Raw genomic sequence first — 24388 nt, forward strand, 5'->3', positions numbered from 1 at the left:
ATTACCGACCATTTCGAATCCCACCACACCTTCTCCGCTATGCAATCTGGTTTCAGAGCTGGTCATGGGTGCACCTCAGCCACGCTCAAGGTCCTAAACGATATCTTAACCGCCATCGATAAGAAACAATACTGTGCAGCCGTATTCATTGACCTGGCCAAGGCTTTCGACTCTGTCAATCACCACATCCTCATCGGCAGACTCGATAGCCTTGGTTTCTGAAATGATTGCCTCGCCTGGTTCCACCAACTACTTCACTGGTAGAGTTCAGTGTGTCAAATCGGAGGGCCTGTTGTCCGGGCCTCTGGCAGTCTCTATGGGGGTGCCACCGGGTTCAATTCTTGGGCCGACTCTCTTCTCTGTATACATCAATGATGTCGCTCTTGCTGCTGGTGATTCTCTGATCCACCTCTACGCAGACGACACAATTCTGTATACATCTGGCCCTTCTTTGGACACTGTGTTAACAACCCTCCAGACGAGCTTCAATGCATTACAACTCTCCTTCCGTGGCCTCCAACTGCTCTTAAATACTAGTAAAACTAAATACATGCTCTTCGACTGATCGCTGCCTGCACCTGCCCGCTCGTCCAGCATCACTACTCTGGACGGTTCTGACTTGGAATATATGGACAACTACAAATACCTAGGTGTCTGGCTAGACTGTAAACTCTCCTTCCATCAAACATCTCCAATCCAAAGTTGAATCTAGAATTGGCTTCCTATTTCGCAACAAAGCATCCTTCACTCATGCTGCCAAACATACCCTTGTAAAACTGACCATCCTACCGATCCTCGACTTCGGCGATGTCATTTACAAAATAGCCTCCAATACCCTACTCAATAAATTGGATGCAGTTGATTACAGTGCCATCCAAAGCCCCATATACTACCCACCACTGCGACCTGTACTCTCTCGTTGCCTGGCCCTCGCTTCATACTCGTCACCAAACCCACTGGCTCCAGGTCATCTACAAGACCCTGCTAGGTAAAGTCCCCCCTTATCTCAGCTCGCTGGTCCTCATAGCAGCACCCACCTGTAGCGTAGCCCGCGCTCCAGCAGGTATATCTCTCTGGTCACCCCCTTCCTTTGGCCGCCTCTCCTTTCAGTTCTCTGCTGCCAATGACTGGAACGGACTACAAAAATCTCTGAAACTGGAAACACTTATCTTCCTCACTAGCTTTAAGCACCAGCTGTCAGAACAGCTCACAGATTACTGCACCTGTACATAGCCTATCTATAATATTGCCCAAACAACTACCACTTCCCCTACTGTATTTATTTATTTATTTTGCTCCTTTGCACCCAATTATTTATATTTCTACTTTGCACATTCTTCCACTGCAAATCTACCATTCCAGTGTTTTACTTGCTATATTGTATTTACTTCGCCACCATGGCCTTTTTTTGCCTTTACCTCCCTTATCTCACCTCATTTGCTCACATTGTATATAGACTTATTTTTCTACTGTATTATTGACTGTATGTTTGTTTTACTCCATGTGTAACTCTGTGTTGTTGTATGTGTCGAACTGCTTTGCTTTATCTTGGCCAGGTCGCAATTGTAAATGAGAACTTGTTCTCAACTTGCCTACCTGGTTAAATAAAGGTGAAATCATTATTTATTTTTTAAATAACACATATGTTTTTCCAGCTGCAGACTGAGTGTTCTGTTAGATAAGCAACTCTTTATCCACATTATAGCAGGGGGTGTAAAGCCATAACACATACGTTTTTCCAGCAGCAGACTATGATCGATAATGTCAAAAGCTGCATTGAAGTCTAACAAGACAGCTCCCACAATAATTGTATCATCAATTTTTCTCAGCCAATCATCAGTCATTTGTGAAAGTGCTGTGCTTGTTGAGTTTTCTTCCTCATAAGCGTGCTGAAGTCTGTTGTCAATTTGTTTACTGTGAAATAGCATTGTATGTGGTCAAACACCATTTTTTCCAGAAGTTTACTAAGGGTTGGTAAGAGGCTGATTGGTCAGATATTTGAGCCAGTAAAGGGGGCTTTACTATTCTTGGGTAGTGGAATGTCTTTAGCTTCCATCCAGGCCCGAGGGCACACGTTCTCTAGTAGGCTTAAATTGAACATATGGCAAATAGGAGTGGCAATATCGTCTGCTATTATCCTCAGTAATTTTTCATCCAGATTGTCAGACCCAGGTGGCTTGTCATTGTTGATAGTCAACAATATTTTTTTCACCTCTTCCACACTGACTTTACGAAATTCAAAAGTACAATTCTTGTCTTTCATAATTTGGACCGATATACTTGGATATGTAGTGTCGTCAGCATTTGTTGCTGGCATGTCATCCCTAAGTTTGCTTATCTTGCCAATGAAAAAGTCATTAAAGTAGTTTGCAATATCAGTGGGCTTTGTGATGCGAGTCATCTGATTAAATGAATGATGGAGCCGCGTTGGATTTTTTCCCCAAAATGTATAATATTTTGGGGCGGGGGGAGTGATTGTTCAATGTGCTTTTCCCTGTGTTTTGTGGATAAAAAATGTTTTACAGGCATGATGTTATGACATTACCACATGCAGAGTTAGTCATAGCATGTTTGAATTTCAATATGTTTGTGTCAACCCACACAGAGACATATAGGGCCATGAAACGATGATGACTCACACTGCATCATATAGACAGAACAGTTCATACTCATGATATGCACCAGAAAGCTGTTAAATGAACCAATCTCATGGCCTATAATGAAGTGTCTTGGAGGAGGTACAGTACTGGCAAATCAAGTTTTATATGTCATCATGCAAGGAGATTTGTTTTGATCTAAATCTAATCTAACCTTCCTTTACCCTCCCTCCCTTCGTTTAACCCCCCCCTCCTTCCTTTACCCCCTTCCTTTACCCTCCCTCCCTTCCTTTAACCCCTCCCTCCCTTCCTTTACCCCCTTCCTTTACCCTCCCTCCCTTCCTTTCTCCCTCCCTTCCTTTAACCCCCTCCCTCCCTTCCTTTACCCTCCCTCCCTTCCTTTAACCCTCCCTCCCTTCCTTCCTTTACCCCCTTCCTTTACCCTCCCTCCCTCCCTTCCTTCCTTTACCCTCCCTCCCTTCCCTTTACCCTCCCTCCCTTCCTTTAAACCCCTCCCTTCCTTTACCCTCCTTCCCTTCCCTTAACCCCCTCCCTTCCTTCCTTTACCCTCCCTCCTTTCCTTTAACCCCCTCCCTCCCTCCCTTTACCCTCCTTCCCTTCCTTTACCTTCCCTCCCCACCCCTACCCAACTTTACCCTCCACTCCCCACCTTTACACTCCCCTACTCACCTTCACCCTCCCCTACTCACCTTCACCCTCCCCTACTCACCTTTACCCTCCCCTACTCACCTTTACCCTCCCCTGCCCACCTTTCCCCTCCACTAATCACCTTTACCCTCCCCTCCCCACCTTTACCCTCCCCTACTCACCTTTACCCTCCCCTGCCCACCTTGACCCTCCCTAATCACCTTTACCCTCCCCTCCCCACCTTTAGCCTCCCCTTCCTTTACCCTCCCCTACTCACCTTTACCCTCCCCTGCCCACCTTTCCCTCCACTAATCACCTTTACCCTCCCCTCCCCACCTTTACCCTCCCCTACTCACCTTTACCCTCCCCTGCCCACCTTGACCCTCCCTAATCACCTTTACCCTCCCCTCCCCACCTTTAGCCTCCCCTTCCTTTACCCTCCCCTCTCTTCCTTTACCCTTCCCCTATAGCTTCACCAGAGCTGCAACAGTTGGACAGCCACAAATTATTACCAACAAGAGAGTGGGGGGATGAGAGAGTTAAAGGCCCAGTGCAGTCCCTTTTCCTGTATTTTATATATTTCCACACTGAGATTAGAATAGTACTGTGAAATTGTGGAAATTATGATAATGCCCTTTAATTGTAAGAGCTCTTTGAAAAGACCGCCTGAAATGTTTTGGCCTTCCTGGTGACATCACCAGGCGGAAAATTAGTTAACAGCACAATAAGAAAGAGAGCTCCAAACCTCTCTGCCAATGAGTTTTCAGTGTTCCCTTCACTCAGGCAACTCCTAGACAGTCCTAGCAAAATTCTTGCTTGAGAAATTGCTCTTTGCTAAGAAGCTATTTTTGCATATTTTTGGCCATTTGAATTGAAAACAGTCACAGTAAGATACTTAATTATTACCCATAAAGAATTTGATATTGAGATATAAAAGGCTGCATTGGACCTTTAAAGAGGAGACACAAATAGAGAGAGAAAGAGAGAGAAAGAGAGTCCTGGTAGTAGATGCATTGTCAGTCTGGTTTAATGCTCCTATCTTCTCCTCCTCTTACACAGCCATCCCCCTCTCCTCCCAGTCTATACTGGTTTGAGAATCCTAGGCCAGTCTATGAGGACCCCTCCACATTGATGGTGGTGACGGTGGCCATGAAGCACCTCTGGAAGAGGCGGTCTGGATCTGGAGGCTGGTTGTCACAGTCCAGTTTACCACTCAAGAAGTGCTTCTTAAACCCTTGGGGACCCGTAGGGGGGCTACTGGGGTGACTCCGACTTGGCCCCTCTCGTGGACTGGGTTCAGCACCTGAAAATACAATGTTTTCACATTAGTATTAGTATTTTGTATTTTGTGTCTGATGAAGAATCATGTAATACATTACTATGAGATGGAGAGCTTTTCTCTCTATGGGTCCCCACTCTAAAATGATACAAATATCTGCTGACTGAAATCTTAGTTATTTTCCTTATACTCCAGAACCAGTAGCTTCTTATTCATAAAAAATATGGTTTCTGAGTAGCCATGCTGGATAGCATACAATTGGATAGCTAACTGAAATCCTTTCATATCTCAAGTGGAAAGGACAAGGAGGAATCCTAAATAGGGGCTGTCTAAAAATATATTTGACATGTCATAGGAAAAATCAATCTTTCGCTATTCTTATTAGGGACATCTTGTACACCATCTTGTAAAATGAATCAGTCTACTTTCACATTCACATGAACTGATTACACAGAGTGACAAATAATCGACTCCTACAGGCATGTCCAACATCTAATTCAATTCTAATTCTATGTGCTTTCTTTTCACTATAAAAACCTTAAACTCCATGATCTCGGTAGCCAGTTAGCCAATGGATTTGGTTCACTTTACCAATCAGACAAAGGCAATCACAATGGCAGTTATTGGTTGACGTTGCTAGACTGGTCAAACTGTGCATATTGAGAGTGAGTGTTCGTGAGTGAGATAGACTTTCATATGGAAACGACTACCCTGAGTCCTTACTTTGAGAATGCTACAGAATTTCATCTCAATGAACCCTTTTTCATTTTCAGAACGACACTTTCTTTTTGGTTAATGACGCTTTCATTTTGAGTCGAGTTGTGTAGTTAACGAAAGGCACTCTGAATGCTGCATGAATCTACATTACAATTACGAGCAGACAGCCGCCCCTTTCAGCATCAGCTCAGTTTCATCCCCCACCTTGAAACTGATCGCAGAGGATTAACATCAGTAGTACACTCCACTGTGGATTGGCTATGTTTTCTTCTGGTTCCCCATCAAATTTCAAGGGCTACGCAGCATTCATTGTTTTTCTCAGCATGGCAGCAGTGGGTATATTTTGTTATTGCTCTGGCCTGGCAGGCACACAAAGAGACACTCACAAATATACACACACACACACAGTTTGAAAAAGTATTCACCCAGTTCAGTTGATGCATTTATTTGTCACGTGCACAGGATACAGCAGGTGTAAACAGTACAGCAATGCAGTATATCTAAGGTAAGAATAAGATAAAGAGGTAAGAATAAGGTAAGAATAAGATAAAATAGAAACACGTGAGAAATAAAAACCAATTAGAATGTACGCTTCACACAGGGTCATGTTTCGAATGTGCTGCACAAATTGAAGGCTCCAAGGCGACAAAATGTGAAAAATGTGCACTTGAATACTTTTTCAAGGCATGTTCAAGACCATAGAAAATACTTTAGAATAAGAGAAGGATTAGAAGGATCCTCCCCAGTTCTTGCCAGCGTACCATGGGCTTTAGACTCGTTAAGTAACTCAGGCAGAGTGTTGCGAGACCATGTACCTCCAGGGTGAAGGAAGGTACAGGCGTGGGTTGGAGGCAACCACGCACACACGCATGCGCAAGCGCACAGAAACGCACACGCAAACACAGACAATTATCTCAGCAGGTGTGAGAAGAAATTAACTGTGAACTTTTCTATTAACAGACGCTTTCTGGCTTCCTGCAGGCTTTCTCTATGGCTATCCAGTCAGGGAAATCGAGAGGGGGAGGGGTTTACCTCTTCATCAACAACAAATGTTGTGCTTAATCAAGCGCAGTGGAAGTCTAGAACCATTGTTCACCTGATGGTCAAATGCCGACGCTTCTACCTCTCCAGGGAGTTTTCAGCTGTTATTGTGACTGTTGTACACATTCTACCTGGCACTTAAAAAAGTGTACGAGGCTATAAACAAGCAGGTAAACTTGCACCCAGAAGCTGATTTCCTTGTTTCTCGTGATGTTAATTCCATGCCATTACTTTTGATACTTTTGATATGTATATTTAAAACCAAATACTTTTAGACTTTTACTCAAGTAGTATTTTACTGGGTGACTTTCACTTTTACTTGAGCCATTTTCTATTTAGGTATCTTTACTATTCATCAAGAATGACAATTGGGTTCTTTTTCCACCACTGGTTACGAGTCATAACAGCAGTCAAAATCCACATGACGGTGTAGTCATGATAATTAGTCTTCTCCAAGTTCTGATTGTCACGTTCTGGCCTTAGTTCCTTTGTTTTGTCTTTGTTTTAGTATGGCCAGGGCGTGAGTTGGGGTGGGCAGTCTATGTTTGTTTTTCTATGTTGTATTTTGCGTTTGGCCTGGTATGGTTCTCAATCAGAGGCAGGTGTCGTTAGTTGTCTCTTTTTCCACCTGGATTTCGTGGGTGTTTATTTTCTGTTTTGAGTGTATTTCACTAGACAGGACTGTTTTGTTTGTTCGTTCGTCCTAGTTATTATTTTGTTTAGTGTTCAGTGTTGATTATATTAAAAATCATGAACACCTACCACGCTGCACCTTGGTCCTCACCTTCTTCCACCGACGACAGCCGTTACAGAAACACCCACCACCAAAGGACCAAGCAGCATGGTAACGGGCAGCAGCAGCGATCACAGGACTCCTGGACATGGGAGGAGATTCTGGACGGCAAGGGACCCTGGGCACAGGCTGGAGAATATCGCCGCCCTAAGGCTTTCGCTGAAGGCAGCGAAAGCCGAGAGGCGGTGGTATGAGGAGGCAGCACGGCGGCGCGGTTGTAAGCCTGAGAGGCAGCCCCAAAAATGTATTGAGGGGGGCACACGGGGAGTGTGGGGAAGTCAGGTAGGAGACCTGCGCCAACTTCCCCTGCTTACCGGAGAGAGCGGGGGACCGGGCAGGCACCGTGTTATGCGGTGGAGCGCACAGTGTCACCAGTACGCGTGCTTAGCCCGGTGCGCTACATCCCAGCTCCCCTTATCGGCTGGGCTAGAGTGGGCATCGAGCCAGGTGCCATGAAGCCGGCTCTGCGCATCTGGTCTCCAGTGCGTCTCCTCGGGCCGGGGCACCAGCCTTACATGGCACCAGCCTTACGCATGGTGTCCCCGGTTCGCCAGCACAGCCCAGTGCGGGCTATTCCACCTCGCCGCACTGGCCTGGCTACGGGGAGCATTCAACCAGGTAAGGTTGGGCAGGCTCTGTGCTAAAGAGCTCCAGTGCGCTTTCACGGTCCGGTCTATCCGGTGCCACCTCCACGCACCAGCCCTCCGGTGGCAACCCCCGCACCAGGCTGTCTCTCCGTCTTCTTCCTACAGGTGCTCCCGCCTGTCCAGCGCTGCCAGAGCCTTCCTCCTCTCCAGCGCTGCCAGAGTCTCCCGTCTGTCCCGAGCTGCCAGAGCCTCCCATCTGTCCTGAGCTGCTAGCCAGTCCTGAGCTGCCAGAGCTGCCCGCCAGTCCTGAGCTGCCAGAGCCGCCCGCCAGTCAGGAGCTGCAAGAGCCGCCCGCCAGTCAGGAGCTGCCAGAGCTGCCCACCAGTCAGGAGCTGCAAGAGCCGCCCGCCAGTCCTGAGCTGCATGAGCTGCCCGCCAGTCCTGACCTGCCAGAGCCGGCCACCAGTCCTGAACTGCCAGAGCCACCCGCCAGTCCTGAGCTGCCAGAGCCGCCCGCCAGTCAGGAGCTGCCAGAGCCGCCCGCCAGTCAGGAGCTGCCAGAGCCGCCCGCCAGTCAGGAGCTGCCAGAGCCGCCCGCCAGTCAGGAGCTGCCAGAGCTGCCGGTCAGTCAGGAGCTGCCAGAGCCGCCAGGAGCTGCCAGAGCCGCCAGTCAGCCAGGAACTGCCAGAATCGCCCTTCACTCTGGAGTCTCCCGTCCGTCCGGTGCTGCCGGAATCTCCCGTCCATTCGGGACCTGTGGCTAGGGTACCCAGTCCGAGGTCGGCGGCGAGGGTCGCCGCTCTTAAGAGGCCACGGAGGCGAATAAAGAGGCAGAGAAAAACTATGGTGAAGTGGGGTCCACGTCCCGCGCCAGAGCCGCCACCGCGGACAGACGCACACCCAGACCCTCCCCTATAGGTTCAGGTTTTGCGGTCGGAGTCTGCAAATTTCAGGGGGGGGGGGGTACTGTCACGTTCTGACCTTAGTGCCTTTGTTTTGTCTTTGCTTTAGTATGGTCACGGCGTGAGTTGGGGTGGGCAGTCTATGTTGGTTTTTCTATGTTGGTTTTTGAGTTTGGCCTGGTATGGTTCTCAATCCGAGGCAGGTGTCGTTAGTTGTCTCTGATTGAGAATCATACTTAGGTAGCCTTTTTCCATCTGGGTTTCGTGGGTGTTTATTTTCTGTTTTGTGTGTATTTCACTAGACAGGACTGTTTCGTTTGTTCGTTCTTCCTAGTTATTATTTTGTTTAGTGTTCAGTGTTGATTATATAAAAAATCATGAACACCTACCACGCTGCACCTTGGTCCTCACCTTCTTCCACCGACGACAGCCGTTACACTGATGCTGCTGATGGTCATTAGTAACCTACCAAACTTGGTACTCAGCACTCTATTATCCCTCTAATCACTCTGACATTTATATTTGTATTTATTATGGATCCCCATTAGCTGCTGCCAAGGCAGGAGCTACTCTTCCTGAGGTCCAGCAAAGTTAAGGCAGTTATACAATTTTTAAAACATTCACAACACACTAAGTGTGTGCCCTCAGGCCTGTACTCCACTACCACATATCAAATCAAATCACCTTTTATTAGTCACATGCGCCAAATACAGTGAAATGCTTACTTACAAGCAACAATGCAGTGTAAAAAATATGAATACGATTAAGAAATAAAAGGAACAAGTTGAATAAAGAGCAGCAGTAAAATAACAATAGCGAGACTATATACAGGGGATACCAGTACAGAGTCAATGTGCGGGGGCACCGGTGCCGAGGTAATTGAGGTAATATGTACATGTAGGTAGAGTTATTAAAGTGACTAAACACAAATAATAACAGAGAGTAGCAGCGGCGTAAAAGAGGTGGGGTGCATGCAAATAGTCTGGGTAGCCATTTGATGAGATGTTTAGGAGTCTTATGGCTTGGGGTTAGAAGCTGTTTAGAAGCTTCTTGGACCTAGACTTGGTGCTCCGGTACTGCTTACCATGCGGTAGCAGAGAGAACAGTCTATGACTAGGGTGGCTGGAGTCTTTGACCATTTTTAGGGCCTTCCTCTGACACCGCCTGGTATAAAGGTCCTGAATGGCAGGAAGTTTGGCCCCAGTGATGTACTGGGCCGTATGCACTACCCTCTGTAGTGCCTTGCGGCCAGAGGCCGAGCAGTTGCCATACCAGGCTGTGATGCAACCAGTAAAAGTAAAAATGCTCTCGATGGTGCAGCTGTAGAACTTTTGAGGATCTGAGGACTCATGCCAAATCTTTTCAGTCTCCTGAGGGGGAATAGGTTTTGTAATGCCCTCTTCACGACTGTCTTGGTGTGCTTGGACTAGAGGTCGACCGATTATGGTTTTTCAACACCAATACCGATAACGGTTATTGGAGGACCAAAAAAAGCTGATACCGATTAATTGGCCGATTTTTATATATATATTTGTAATAATGACAATTACAACAATACTGAATGAAAACTTTTATTTTAACTTAATATAATACATAAATAAAATCTATTAAGTCTCAAATAAATAATGAAACATGTTCAATTTGGTGTAAGTAATGCAAAAACACAGTGCTAGAGAAGAAAGTAAAAGTGCAATATGTGCCATGTAAAAAAGCTAATGTTTAACTTCTTGGATATAGGGGGCGCTCTTTTAATTTATGGATAAAAAAACGTTCCCATTTTAAACAAGATATTTTGTCACGAAAAGATGCTCGACTATGCATATAATTGACAGCTTTGGAAAGAAAACACCTGACGTTTCCAAAACTGCAAAGATATTATCTGTGAGTGCCACAGAACTCATGCTACAGGCGAAACCAAGATGAAACTTCAAACAGGAAATGAGTAGAATTTTTGAGGCTCTGTTTTCCATTGTCTCCTTTATATGGCTGTGAATGTGCCATGAACGAGCCTAAGCTTTCTGCCGTTAGTCCAAGGTGTCTGCAGCATTGTGATGTATTTGTAGGCATATCATTGGAAGATTGGCCATAAGAGACTACATTTACCAGGGGTCCGCCCGGTGTCCTTTGTCAAAATCGGTGCGTAATCTTCAGCTGCAGGCATTTTCCCATGGGATTCAGAGGAGAAAGCACACTTCCACGAACGATATATCATCGAAGAGATATGTGAAAAACACCTTGAGGATTGATTCTAAACAACGTTTGCCATGTTTCAGTCGATATTATGGAGTTAATTTGGAAAAAAGTTTGGCGTTTTGATGACTGAATTTTCAGGGTTTTTTGGTAGCCAAACGTGATGTACAAAACGGAGCGATTTCTCCTATACAAAGAATCTTTTTGGACAAACTGAACATTTGCTATCTAACTGAGAGTCTCCTCATTGAAAACATCCGAAGTTCTTCAAAGGTAAATGATTTTATTTGAATGCTTTTCTTGTTTTTGTGAAAATGTTGCCCACTGAATGCTAACGCTAAATGCTACGCTAGCTATCAATACTGTTACACAAATGCTTGTTTTGCTATGGTTGAAAAGCATATTTTGAAAATCTGAGATGACAGTGTTGTTAACAAAAGGCTAAGCTTGAGAGCTAGCATATTTATTTCATTTCATTTGCGATTTTCATGAATAGTTAACGTTGCGTTATGGTAATGGGCTTGAGGCTGTAGTCACGATCCCGGATCCGGGATGGCTCGACGGAAGAAGTTAAGTTCCTTGCTCAGAACATGAGAACATATGAAAGCTGGTGGTTCAATATTCCCAGTTCTTCAATATTCCCAGTTAAGAAGTTTTAGGTTAGGCCTCCCGGGTGGCGCAGTGGTTAAGGGCGCTGTACTGCAGCGCCAGCTGTGCCTTCAGAGTCCCTGGGTTCGCGCCCAGGCTGTGTCATAACCGGCCGCGACCGGGAGGTCCGTGGGGCGACGCACAATTGGCCTAGCGTCGTCCGGGTTAGGGAGGGCTTGGTCGGGCCGGGCGCAGTGCGCGCTAACCAAGGTTGCCAGGTGCACGATGTATCCTCCGACACATTGGTGCGGCTGGCTTCCGGGTTGGATACGCGCTGTGTTAAGAAGCAGTGCGGCTGGTTGGGTTGTGTATCGGAGGACGCATGACTTTCAACCTTCGTCTCTCCCGAGCCCGTACGGGAGTTGTAGCAATGAGAGAAGATAGTAGCTACTACAACAATTGGATATCACGAAAAAGGGGTAAAATTTTAAATAAAATAAAAAGTTTTTCATATTTGTATTTCATATACCTTTGACTATTGGATGTTCTTATAGGCACTTTAGTATTGCCAGCCTAATCTCGGGAGTTGATAGGCTTGAAGTCATAAACATTGAAGTCACAAGCATTGCTAAGAGCTGCTGGCAAAATGCAGTAAAGTGCTGTTTGAATGAATGCTTACGAGCAGGCTGCTGCCTACCACCGCTCAGTCAGACTGCTCTATCAAATATCAAATCCTAGACTTAATTATAATATAATAAACACAGAAATACGAGCCTTTGGTCATTAATATGGTCAAATCCGGAAACTATATTTTCGAAAACAAAACGTTTATTCTTTCAGTAAAATACAGAACCGTTCCGTATTTTATCGAAAGGGTGGCAACCCTAAGTCTAAATATTGCTGTTACATTGCACAACCTTCAATGTTATGTCATAATTATGTACAATTTTGGCAAATTAATTACGATCTTCACACGGTTCGCCAAACTGAGCCAAACTGTTGCATATACCCGGACTCTGCTTGCACTGAACGCAAGCGAAGTGACACCATTTCCCTAGTTAATATTGCCTGCTAACATGAATTTCTTTGAACTAAATATGCAAGTTTAAAAAAATATACATCTGTGTATTGTTTTTAAGAAAGGCATTGATGTCTATGGGTTGGTTCATTTGTGAAACGATTGTGCTATTTTCACGAATTATCTTTTGTTAAATCATCACCCGTTTGGCGAAGTTGAAGTAGGCTTTGATTCGATGATAAATTAACAGGCACCGCATTGATTCTATGCAATGCAGGACAAGCTAGTTAACCTAGTATTATCATCAACCATGTGTAGTTAACTAGTGATTATGTGAAGATTGATTGTTTTTTCTAAGATAAAATTACTATTACTATTGCTATTGCTTGCTGTTTGAGGTTTTAGGCTGGGTTTCTGTACAGCACTTTGAAATCAGCTGATGTACGAAGGGCTATATAAATACATTTGATTTGATTTATTACTAGTCTGTTCAACCCCACTTTCGTATCGTCTGAGATTCCTAAATATTGGAAAGCGGCCGCTGTCATTCCCCTCTTCAAAGGGGGAGACACTCTAGACCCAAACTGTTACATACCTATATCTATCCTGCCCTGCCTTTCTAAAGTCTTCGAAAGCCAAGTGAACAAACAGATCACCAACCATTTCGAATCCCACCGTACCTCCTCCGCTATGCAATCTGGTTTCCGAGCTGGTCATGGGTGCACCTCTGCCACGCTCAATGTCCTAAATTATATAATAACCATCATCGATAAAAGACAATACTGTGCAGCCGTGTTCATCGACCTGGCCAAGGCTTTCGACTCTGTCAATCACCGCATTCTTATCGGCAGACTCAACAGACCTTGGTTTCTCTAATGACTGCCTCGCCTGGTTCACTAACTACTTCTCAGATAGAGTTCAGTGTGTCAAATCAAAGGGCCTCTTTTCCAGACCTCTGGCAGTCTCTATGGGGGTGCCACAGAGTTCAATTCTCGTGCCGACTCTTTTCTCTGTATATATCAATGATGTCGCTCTTGCTGCGGGTGATTCACGCCATTTCCGGTCATAACTTGCAGACTTGTTTACGTGTTGCTGTGCGTTTTGTTGCCAACCTTACTTTGCTACCTGACAACTTTACGGTTTTTACTTTTTAATTACCGTTTATATTTTAGTTTTTTCCCTCAACTTTTTCACTCCGGACGCTTTATCTGGACATGGTTCGTCAGGACCTCCAACAGCCGAAGCTAAGTAGTAACATTAACATGATGCCTTCTAATTGCAGTCGCTGTACTCATAATATACAGGAGAACGATCGCCTTACGGCGAGGATATCTGTGCTACAAGCCCAGCTTCAGACGCAATTGTTAGGCAAGGGTAATTTAAGTGTAGGAAAGGATGAAACAGCGTCTGTGCCACCAGTAAGTACAGATAGTAACGTTAGTATAAATCCCCTCGCACGGTCCCCGCAGCCGGACAACTTTCTCACGGTTTCTGGAAGGAAATGCTGTAGGAATGCTCAACCGGTGTCGCTCATTCAGCCGACAGAAACTTTCAACCGGTTTTCCCCATTCAGCAGCGAGTCGGAGTCAGAGGCCGAGCCTTCTCTTGTCTCTACTCCTGCCGTTACGGGGTCTGAGACGCCGTAGCTTCCCACCATTAGCTCTGACAAATTGAAAACTCTAGTCATTGGCGACTCCATTACCCGCAGTATTAGACTTAAAACGAATCATCCAGCGATCATACACTGTTTACCAAGGGGCAGGGCTACCGACGTTAAGGCTAATCTGAAGATTGTGCTGGCTAAAGCTAAAACTGGCAAAGTGTAGAGAGTATAGAGATATTGTTATCCACGTTGGCACCAACGATGTTAGGATGAAACAGTCAGAGATCACCAAGCGCAACATAGCTTCAGCGTGTAAATCAGCTAGAAAGATGTGTCGGCATCAAGTAATTGTCTCTGGCCCCCTCCCAGTTAGGGGGAGTGATGAGCTCTACAGCAGAGTCTCACAACTCAATCGCTGGTTGAAAACTGTTTTCTGCCCCTCCCAAAAGATAGAATTTGTAGATAATTGGCCCTCTTTCTGGGACTCACCCACAAACAGGACCAAGCCTGACCTGCTGAGGAGTGACGGACTCCATGCTAGCTGGAGGGGTGCTCTCATCTTATCTACCAACATAGACAGGGCTCTAACTCCTCTAGCTCCACAATGAAATAGGGTGCAGGCCAGGAAGCAGGCTGTTAGCCAGCCTGCCAGCATAGTGGAGTCTGCCACTAGCACAGTGAGTGTTGTCAGCTCAGCTATCCCCATTGAGACAGTCTCTGTGCCTCGACCTAGGTTGGGCAAAACTAAACATGGCGGTGTTCGCCTTAGCAATCTCACTAGGATAAAGACCTCCTCCATTCCTGTCATTATTGAAAGAGATCATGATACCTCACATCTCAAAATAGGGTTACTTAATGTTAGATCCCTTACTTCAAAGGCAATTATAGTCAATAAACTAATCACTGATCATAATCTTGATGTGATTGGCCTGACTGAAACATGGCTTAAGCCTGATGAATTTACTGTGTTAAATGAGGCCTCACCTCCTGGCTACACTAGTGACAATATCCCCCGTGCATCCCGCAAAGGCGGAAGTGTTGCTAACATTTACGATTCTTTTTGATACTGTCGCAAAGCTAACTAAAAAGCAGCATTCTCCAAGAGAGGATGGCTTTCACTTCAGCAGTGATAAATTCATGAACTTCTTTGAGGAAAAGATCATGATTATTAGAAAGCAAATTACGGACTCATCTTTAAATCTGCGTATTCCTTCAAAGCTCAGTTGTCCTGAGTCTGCACAACTCTGCCATGACCTAGGATCAAGAGAGACGCTCAAGTGTTTTAGTACTATATCTCTTGACACAATGATGAAAATAATCATGGCCTCTAAACCTTCAAGTTGCATACTGGACCCTATTCCAACTAAACTACTGAAAGAGCTGCTTCCTGTGCTTGGCCCTCCTATGGTGAACATAATAAACAGCTCTCTATCCACCGGATGTGTACCAAACTCACTAAAAGTGGCAGTAATAAAGCCTCTCTTGAAAAAGCCAAACCTTGACCCAGAAAATATAAAAAACTATCGGCCTATATCAAATCTTCCATTCCTCTTAAAATTTTTAGAAAAGGCTGTTGCGCAGCAACTCACTGCCTTCCTGAAGACAAACAATGTATATGAAATGCTTCAGTCTGGTTTTAGACCCCATCATAGCACTGAGACTGCACTTGTGAAGGTGGTCAATGACCTTTTAATGGCATCAGACCGAGGCTCTGCATCTGTCCTCGTGCTCCTAGACCTTAGTGCTGCTTTTGATACCATCGATCACCACATTCTTTTGGAGAGATTGGAAACCCAAATTGGTCTACACGGACAAGTTCTGGCCTGGTTTAGATCTTATCTGTCGGAAAGATATCAGTTTGTCTCTGTGAATGGTTTGTCCTCTGACAAATCAACTGTAAATTTCGGTGTTCCTCAAGGTTCCGTTTTAGGACCACTATTGTTTTAACTATATATTTTACCTCTTGGGGATGTCATTTGAAAACATAATGTTAACTTTCACTGCTATGCGGATGACACACAGCTGTACATTTCAATGAAACATGGTGAAGCCCCAAAATTGCCCTCGCTAGAAGCATGTGTTTCAGACATAAGGAAGTGGATGGCTGCAAACTTTCTACTTTTAAACTCGGACAAAACAGAGATGCTTGTTCTAGGTCCCAAGAAACAAAGAGATCTTCTGTTGAATCTGACAATTAATCTTAATGGTTGGACAGTCGTCTCAAATAAAACTGTGAAGGACCTCGGCATTACTCTGGACCCCGATCTCTCTTTTGAAGAACATATCAAGACCATTTCAAGGACAGCTTTTTTCCATCTACGTAACATTGCAAAAATCAGAAACTTTTTGTCCAAAAATTATGCAGAAAAATTAATCCATGCTTTTGTCACTTCTAGGTTAGACTACTGCAAAGCTCTACTTTCCGGCTACCTGGATAAAGCACTAAATAAACTTCAGTTAGTACTAAATACGGCTGCTAGAATCCTGACTAGAACCCCAAAATTTGATCATATTACTCCAGTGCTAGCCTCCCTACACTGGCTTCCTGTCAAGGCAAGGGGTGATTTCAAGGTTTTACTGCTAACCTACAAAGCATTACATGGGCTTGCTCCTACCTATCGCTCTGATTTGGTCTTGCCGTACATACCTACACGTACGCTACGGTCACAAGACGCAGGCCTCCTAATTGTCCCTAGAGTTTCTAAGCAAACAGCTGGAGGCAGAGCTTTCTCCTATAGAGCTCCATTTTTATGGAATGGTCTGCCTACCCATGTAAGAGACGCAAACTCGGTCTCAACCTTTAAGTCTTTACTGAAGACTCATCTCTTCAGTGGGTCATATGATTGAGTGTAGTCTGGCCCAGGAGTGGGAAGGTGAACGGAAAGGCTCTGGAGCAACGAACCGCCCTTGCTGTCTCTGCCTGGCCGGTTCCCCTTTTTCCACTGGGATTCTCTGCCTCTAACCCTATTACAGGGGCTGAGTCACTGGCTTACTGGGGCTCTTTCATACCGTCCCTGGGAGGGGTGCGTCACTTGAGTGGGTTGAGTCACTGATGTGATCTTCCTGTCTGGGTTGGCGCCCCCCCCTTGGGTTGTGCCGTGGCGGAGATCTTTGTGGGCTATACTCGTGCTTTGGCAAAGTGGGTGGGGTTATATCCTTCCTGTTTGGCCCTGTCCGGGGGTGTCCTCGGATGGGGCCACAGTGTCTCCTGACCCCTCCTGTCTCAGCCTCCAGTATTTATGCTGCAGTAGTTTATGTGTCGGGGGGCTAGGGTCAGTTTGTTATATCTGGAGTACTTCTCCTGTCCTACTCGGTGTCCTGTGTGAATTTAAGTGTGCTCTCTCTAATTCTCTCTTTCTCTCTTTCTTTCTCTCTCTCAGAGGACCTGAGCCCTAGGACCATGCCTCAGGACTACCTGACATGATGTCCACCTGGCCGTGCTGCTGCTCCAGTTTCAACTGTTCTGCCTTATTATTATTTGACCATGCTGGTCATTTATGAACATTTGAACATCTTGACCATGTTCTGTTATAATCTCCACCCGGCACAGCCAGAAGAGGACTGGCCACCCCACATAGCCTGGTTCCTCTCTAGGTTTCTTCCTAGGTTTTGGCCTTTCTAGGGAGTTTTTCCTAGCCACCGTGCTTCTACACCTGCATTTCTTGCTGTTTGGGGTTTTAGGCTGGGTTTCTGTACAGCACTTTGAGATATCAGCTGATGTACGAAGGGCTATATAAATACATTTGATTTGATTTGATTCTCTGATCCATCTCTACGTGGACGACACCATTCTGTATACATCTGGCCCTTCTTTGGACACTGTGTTAACAAACCTCCAAACGAGCTTCAATGCATTACAACTCTCCTTCCGTGGCCTCCGACTGCTCTTAAATACTAGTAAAATTAAATGCATGCTCTTCAACCTATCGCTTCCCGCACCCGCCCGCCCGACTAGCATCACTACTCTGGACGGTTCTGACTTAGAATATGTGGACAACTACAAATACCTAGGTGTCTGCTTAGACTGTAAACTCTCCTTCCAGACTCACATTAAGCATCTCCAATCCAAAGTTAAATCTAGAATTGGCTTCCTATTTCACAACAAAGCCTCCTTCACTCATGCTGCCAAACTTACCCTTGTAAAACTGACTATCCTGCCGATCCTTGACTTCAGCGATGCCAGTTACAAATTAGCCTCCAACACTCTACTCAGCAAATTGGATGCAGTCTATCACAGTGCCATCCGTTTTGTCACTAAAGCCCCATATACTACCCACCACTGCGACCTGTATGCTCTCATTGGCTGGTCCTCTCTACATATTCGTAGCTAAACCCACTGGCTCCAGGTAATCTATAAGTCTTTGCTAGGTATAGCTCCGCCTTATCTAAGCTCACTGGTCACCATAGCAATACCCACCCATAGCATGCGCTCCAGCAGGTATACTTCACTGGTCATCCCCAAAGCTAACACCTCTTTTGGCCTCGTTTCCTTCCAGTTCTCTACTGCCAATGACTGGAACAAATTGCAAAAATCCCTGAAGTTGGAGACTTATACCTCCCTCAATAACTTTAAGCGTCAGCTGTCTGAGCAGCTTACCGATCGCTGCAGCTGTACACAGCCCATCTGTAAATAGCCCATCCATCCAACCAACTACCTACCTCATTCCAATATTTGTTTTTGTTTTTCTGCTCTTTTGCACATCAATATTTCTACTGCACATATATCACTCCAGTGTAAATTGCTAAATTGTAATTACTTCGCCACCATTGGCCTATTTATTGCCTTACCTCCTTACTTCATTTCCACACACTGTATACAGATTTTTTTTTTCTATTGTGTTATTGACTGTATGTTTGTTTATCCCATGTGTAACTCTTTGTCATTGTTTTTGTCGCACTGCTTTGCTTTGCTTTATCTTGGCCAGGTCACAGTTGTAAATGAGAACTTGTTCTCAACTGGCCTACCTGGTTAAATAAAGGTTAATTTAAAAAATAAAATAATAATAAGTTTAATGCTAGCTAGTAACTTACCTTGGCTTCTTGCAGCCACAAGGTCCTTTTGACGCTGCACTCGCACAACAGGTGGTCAGCCTGCCATGCAGTTTCCTCGTGGATTGCAATGTAATCGGCCATAATCGTCGTCCAAAAAGGCTGATTACCGATTGTTATGAAAACTTGAAATCGGCCCTAATTAACCATGCCGATTAATCGGTCGACCTCTAGCTTGAACAATGTTAGTTTGTTGGCAATGTGGACACCAAGGAACTTGAAGCTCCCAACCTGCTCCACTACAGCCCCGTCGACGAGAATGGGGGCGTGCTCGGTCTTCCTTTTCCTGTAAGCTACAACACAAAGTACCTGTCTATTGTGCGATTTATTGTGATGGTGTAGGCTATATATTAAATGGATTTATTAGACTTTTTAAAATGTAGGTGTTCCAAAGGTCTGAATCAGTGGCTTGTAGGCTATGCATGGAAGCCAGGAGATGCTAAATGTGTTTAAGCTAATTAACGGTAAATTACAGTGAGTCTGGCAGTAATTGACAATCACCGGGTGACAAAATTTCATGACCGCCACATTCCTACTCCTGCGTCCCCCATTCGGCAAATCAGATCATGACTATGTACTCCTGTTTCCTGTTTTACAAGCAGAAGGTCAAACAGGAAGTACCAGTGACTTGCTTTGTTGAGAATTGGTCATCAGAATAAGAGATTATGCTACAGGACTGCTTTGCTAGCGGTGACTGAACTATGTTCCGAAACTCCCCCGATAACATCAACGAGCTAACCACCTCCGTCACCGGCTTCATTAGGAAATGCATCAGCAACGTTGTCCCCACAGTGAAGGTTCACTGCTTCCCCAATCAAAAGCCCTGAAATAACACAGAGATTGTCGCTAAACTAAAGGACAGGGTTACCGCACACAGGGGTATCGCTGACAAGTACAAAAAAATCCTGCTACGACCTCCACAGAGTCATCAAACGAGCAAAAGGACAATATAGGAAAGGTAAAATCATATTACATAGATGCCGACACCTGCCGCATGTGACAGGGACTACAGTCCATTACGGATTACAGGGGAAGACCCAACCGTGATCTGCCCTACAATGCCTCTCTACCAGACAAAACGTGTTAAAGACTCCAGCCACCCAAGCCATAGACTGTTCTCTCTGCTTCCGCAAGGCAAGCGGTACCGGTGCATCAAGTCTGATACCAACAGTCTCCTGAACAGTTTCAATCCCCAAGCCATAAATTTGCTAAATAGCTAACAAAATGGCTACACGGACTATCTGTTTACCCATTTTTTCTCTATGCACACTCACAGGACTCTACACACTCACACACACTGACACTTCAACACACACACACACTTAATTTGCTCACACACACATTTTATACTGACTCTCTCACTCTCTCTCTCTCACAATGAACTTTTATTCTAAGAAGGCTACATATATTAAGTACAATTTTGGTATCTAGGATGATAATGGATTTTAGGGCTTGGAGGTTATTCTGCCAGATAAGTGGAAAGTCATTGAGCCACTGTAGGAGCCCTTTGCTAGAGCATTCATAATCAGCCCCTGTTTTCAATGTTATTTGTTCCTACTGTACTAAGGAATGGGCATCTTACTGCATCCTATACACCAGAAGTCATTCCAATCTGAATCTGAGTGCTACTGCAACAACAGAAGACAGATGCCCCAAGCCCTTCTGGCATGTCAAATTAAAATGATTTCCATAGAGATGAGCTTAACTTCTGTTCATATCTTCTGTTTCCATCATATACTGTAGCATTAAAGCACCTTGAGGGTGGGATAAACGCAATTCAAATAAAATGCATTTTTATAGCCATCAAATGAACATATGATACTATATTGAATTCTATAGGCTCTTTTGGCATGGGTCCTATTCATTGGGGCACAACATAGCAAAGCGTTTTAACAGAAAACGAAAACAGGTAGCTTAGTGAATACAACCCTTGCCTTGTAATAGTGTGTCATACAATTGGTGACATACCTGGTGCTATGAGGGGCAGTCCGTTGTCAAGGCCTCTGGGTTTGGTCGCGATGAAGAGATAGCACAGGACACAGATAGTGATGATGAACGCTAGCAGGACCACAGCTGCTATGGACAGGCCAACCAGCGCTCCCAGACTGTCAGACAGAGTGGGTGAGAAGAGGGGAGGAATAGAGAGAGGGAGTGTGAGTGAGAGAGCGATAGAGAGAGAGAAAGACGAGAGAGAGCAAGAGCGAGAGAGAATTTCATGGAACGAATGAAAGAGAAAAGGGAATATAAAGTACAGCAGACAAATGAAAGAGAGAATAGGAGAGGAAGAAAACAAGAGATCTTTAAGTTCTTCTATGCACTTTCAAAGATATAAACATTTCTTATGACGTTTGAAAATGTTATCATACGTTTTAAAAGTTGTGCAGCAGTAACTGAGAGACTGTTGAGTGTGATCAAAGGCAAAACATAATTTCCACTTTGACAACATTCCACTTCAGAAAATGCACATATCATCAAATTCAAATGAAATTCTTCCCCAGTATGCAGTGATGACACATGCATTCCACTGAAATGAGAAGAAACGTCCTTTGATGAAAAAAAACCTTTTATGATATCTATAATCACTGCCTCTAAGTATTTTCATTTGAAATTATACCAGACTATTTGCATTTACTTTTAATTTCTGCTTTGACAGACTGGTGTTTCATTCTCAGAAACTAGAACATTCTTATTTTGTTTTACCCAAAATGCAAAGCACCTAAGAAAACAACTTCAATCAAACTAATTGACTGTTAAATCAATCAAATCAATTAAGTCTCACCTAAAACTTAAAGCACAAGAGAGTGGAGGGAATAGTTATCCTGTATCAGTGACTAGCCAGGCGGATTATCAATCAATTACAAGAGCATTTAATATGCATTCTGAAAGAGCCTATAGTGGTTTATGAAGACAGATCACTGTTGCCACAAGATGCCAAATCCACAACTTAACAATAATGACGAATGAGTCTGAAAGCGACACAGAGCAGCTTTTTGAAAAGGCATTAGGATCAGCAAAAGATTATTTTGAGATCTATATTATGTTTGGCACGCACACACACACACACACACACACACACACACACACACACACACACACACACACACACACACACACACACACACACACACACACACACACACACACACACACACACACACACACACACACACACACACACACACACACACACACACACACACACACAACCTAAGCCTGATGTATAATTTTCAACTTCCTGTTATTAACCAAGGCATCAAAGGAACACTTACAAACCTGCATCACTCTCTGCTCTCTGCCATGGGATTAAAATCATAAACTTTTCTGGTCAGTTCTGTAAGGACTTCTTTCACTTCTTTCACAGCAGCAACCCTTATTCATGTGACCTCTCTATGATCAGTCATTCACTGTGGGATCCTCAGAAAGCCCTTTCAAGATGGCTTTCTTTCTCCACAGGTCAACAAGAAGCCCTTTCAAGATGACTTTCTCCACAGGTCGACAGAAAGCCCTTTCTAAATATCTTTCTTTCTCCACAGCTTGCCCTTGTGATCTATTTATAGAACTAGATCAGAAGGAGAGGGGATGCTGTTGACAGGAACCTTCCCCATTGCTGGTTGCCTTAAAGCAGCTCATAGGGAGCCTCACAGGGAGCCTCACAGGGAGCTTCACATGGAGCCTCACAGGGAGCCTCGTAAGTAGCTTTAAAGCAGCTCACAGGGAGCCTCGCACGGTGCCTCACAGGGAACCTCGCAATGATTCTTGCATTTAGCCTTAAAGCAGTTCACAGGGAGCCTTAAAGCAGCTCACTCGTAGGGAGCCTCACAGGGAGCCTCATAGGGAGCCTCGTAGGGAGCCTTGCATGGAGCCTCGCAGCCTTTTTATTAAAAACATGGAACTACAATTATACAATATCACAAACACTACAGGTTAGCCAGGCGTTTTGTTACCATGTGAATGAAAGAGATCGTAAGACAGCTACTGCTCAAACACAATATCGCTTCAGGATACTACTGTATTTGTAGGAGAAAACAGAACCCCCTCTCATAATGTTGGGTGGTTTGAAGGACTGACTCCATGGAAATGTTTAAAAGCCTGTATAACTGAATAATGCATTAAAGGGGCAATCTGCAGTTGCTACATTCATTTTTAGACTGTTAAATGAATGATATATGTAAAGCCATTGATTTTTGTTTTACTCCAATGTTTGTAAACAAAGTCAATGATAACAAACACTTTTCTTGCTTCAAAACATGCTTAAAACTATCATTTTTATCTCATGGATGGTCAGTCCTTGCATCCATGGCTCTGTCTAGAGTTTCTCAAGCTGCATCCCTCAACTGTTTATTGTTTGAACTGCAGATTGGTGCTTTAAGGTGGCTTTTATACATGATGACTACCTGCCTGACAGACTCAACAGCTGGCTACATCATCTTCACATCGTGAAGAAGACGTTATAGTACAGTAGTACAATGTGCCTTCTAACAGCTTCTGAATTACTCATATAATAGCTTTTGTATCACTGGCTAAAAGTTTAGCACTTTGGTAGGCTATTCTCTGACATTTCAATGTATTTTTGTAGAAGCTCAGATCTGGATCCTCACAATATCAAGAGCATCTAATTTTCCACAGCTTCTACTAATTTGCTTATTGAAGTCTTCACTTCTCCTACACTGCAATGCTGCAAAGGTCGCTGTGAAAGAGCTGTTCCCATTCTTAAATCCACAGGCTGCATCATCATTAGATTTGTTTTATATGAGTATGTTAATGTGGGGACTTGACAGCATTTATTTTCACTTATAGGTTTACATAATGCAACAAGCACCTTCCTGTGATGTGTTGATCATGATGGAGCCATTGATGCATGGCTTCTAGTTGCTTTTTACCAATACACAATACATATTCTCACCAATACACCACTACAACTATCACATTTGGGAGTTGCCAGAGAGAAATTCACTGTATAAGAGAAAGAGTGCAGTGCAAAGTGTTTTAGGCATTCCTTATAAGTTAGCAAAGTTACATTATTATTCTTACCTCAACCACCACATGTATCCATACTCGTATGGGAAAAAACTGTTTGGGTCATCACAACAGTATTTCATGTCATTGAAGCCACAGCAGAAAAGGGCTCCTGCATCGTTGTCCGGTTTAGGGCACGTGAACTCGTTTACGAGCACTTTCTCTGCGTTGTAGTAGCTCGTGCAGTCCGCGCTCATGCTGACCCCAAACGCGCAGACACGCCAACTATACAATCTGTTAGATCCAAACAGCAGAGTGCTCTGTGTCTTGCTGGTTGATTTGCAAGGTATTTAAGTAAGTCCCCATTACTGAGCCCACCTCTCTCTCTCGCGCTCTACTCGCCCCACTGTAATCTCCAAA

The 24388-nt window shown here is 44.5% G+C and overlaps 1 protein-coding gene across 1 annotated transcript; it reads right to left on the reverse strand.

Moving 5' to 3' along the window:
• Positions 1-4250: 4250 nt before the first annotated feature.
• LOC112251852 (protein shisa-like-2A) lies at positions 4251-24388 on the reverse strand. The gene is made up of 3 exons (XM_024422783.2): positions 24044-24388; positions 20981-21117; positions 4251-4548 (listed from the first exon to the last, which is right to left on the reverse strand). Exons 1-3 carry the CDS (start codon positions 24223-24225, stop codon positions 4355-4357), a joined length of 513 nt encoding a protein of 170 aa, XP_024278551.1. The 5' UTR covers positions 24226-24388; the 3' UTR covers positions 4251-4354.

This window comes from Oncorhynchus tshawytscha, linkage group LG05 (assembly GCF_018296145.1).
Source record: "Oncorhynchus tshawytscha isolate Ot180627B linkage group LG05, Otsh_v2.0, whole genome shotgun sequence".
Taxonomy (NCBI): Eukaryota; Metazoa; Chordata; class Actinopteri; order Salmoniformes; family Salmonidae; genus Oncorhynchus; species Oncorhynchus tshawytscha.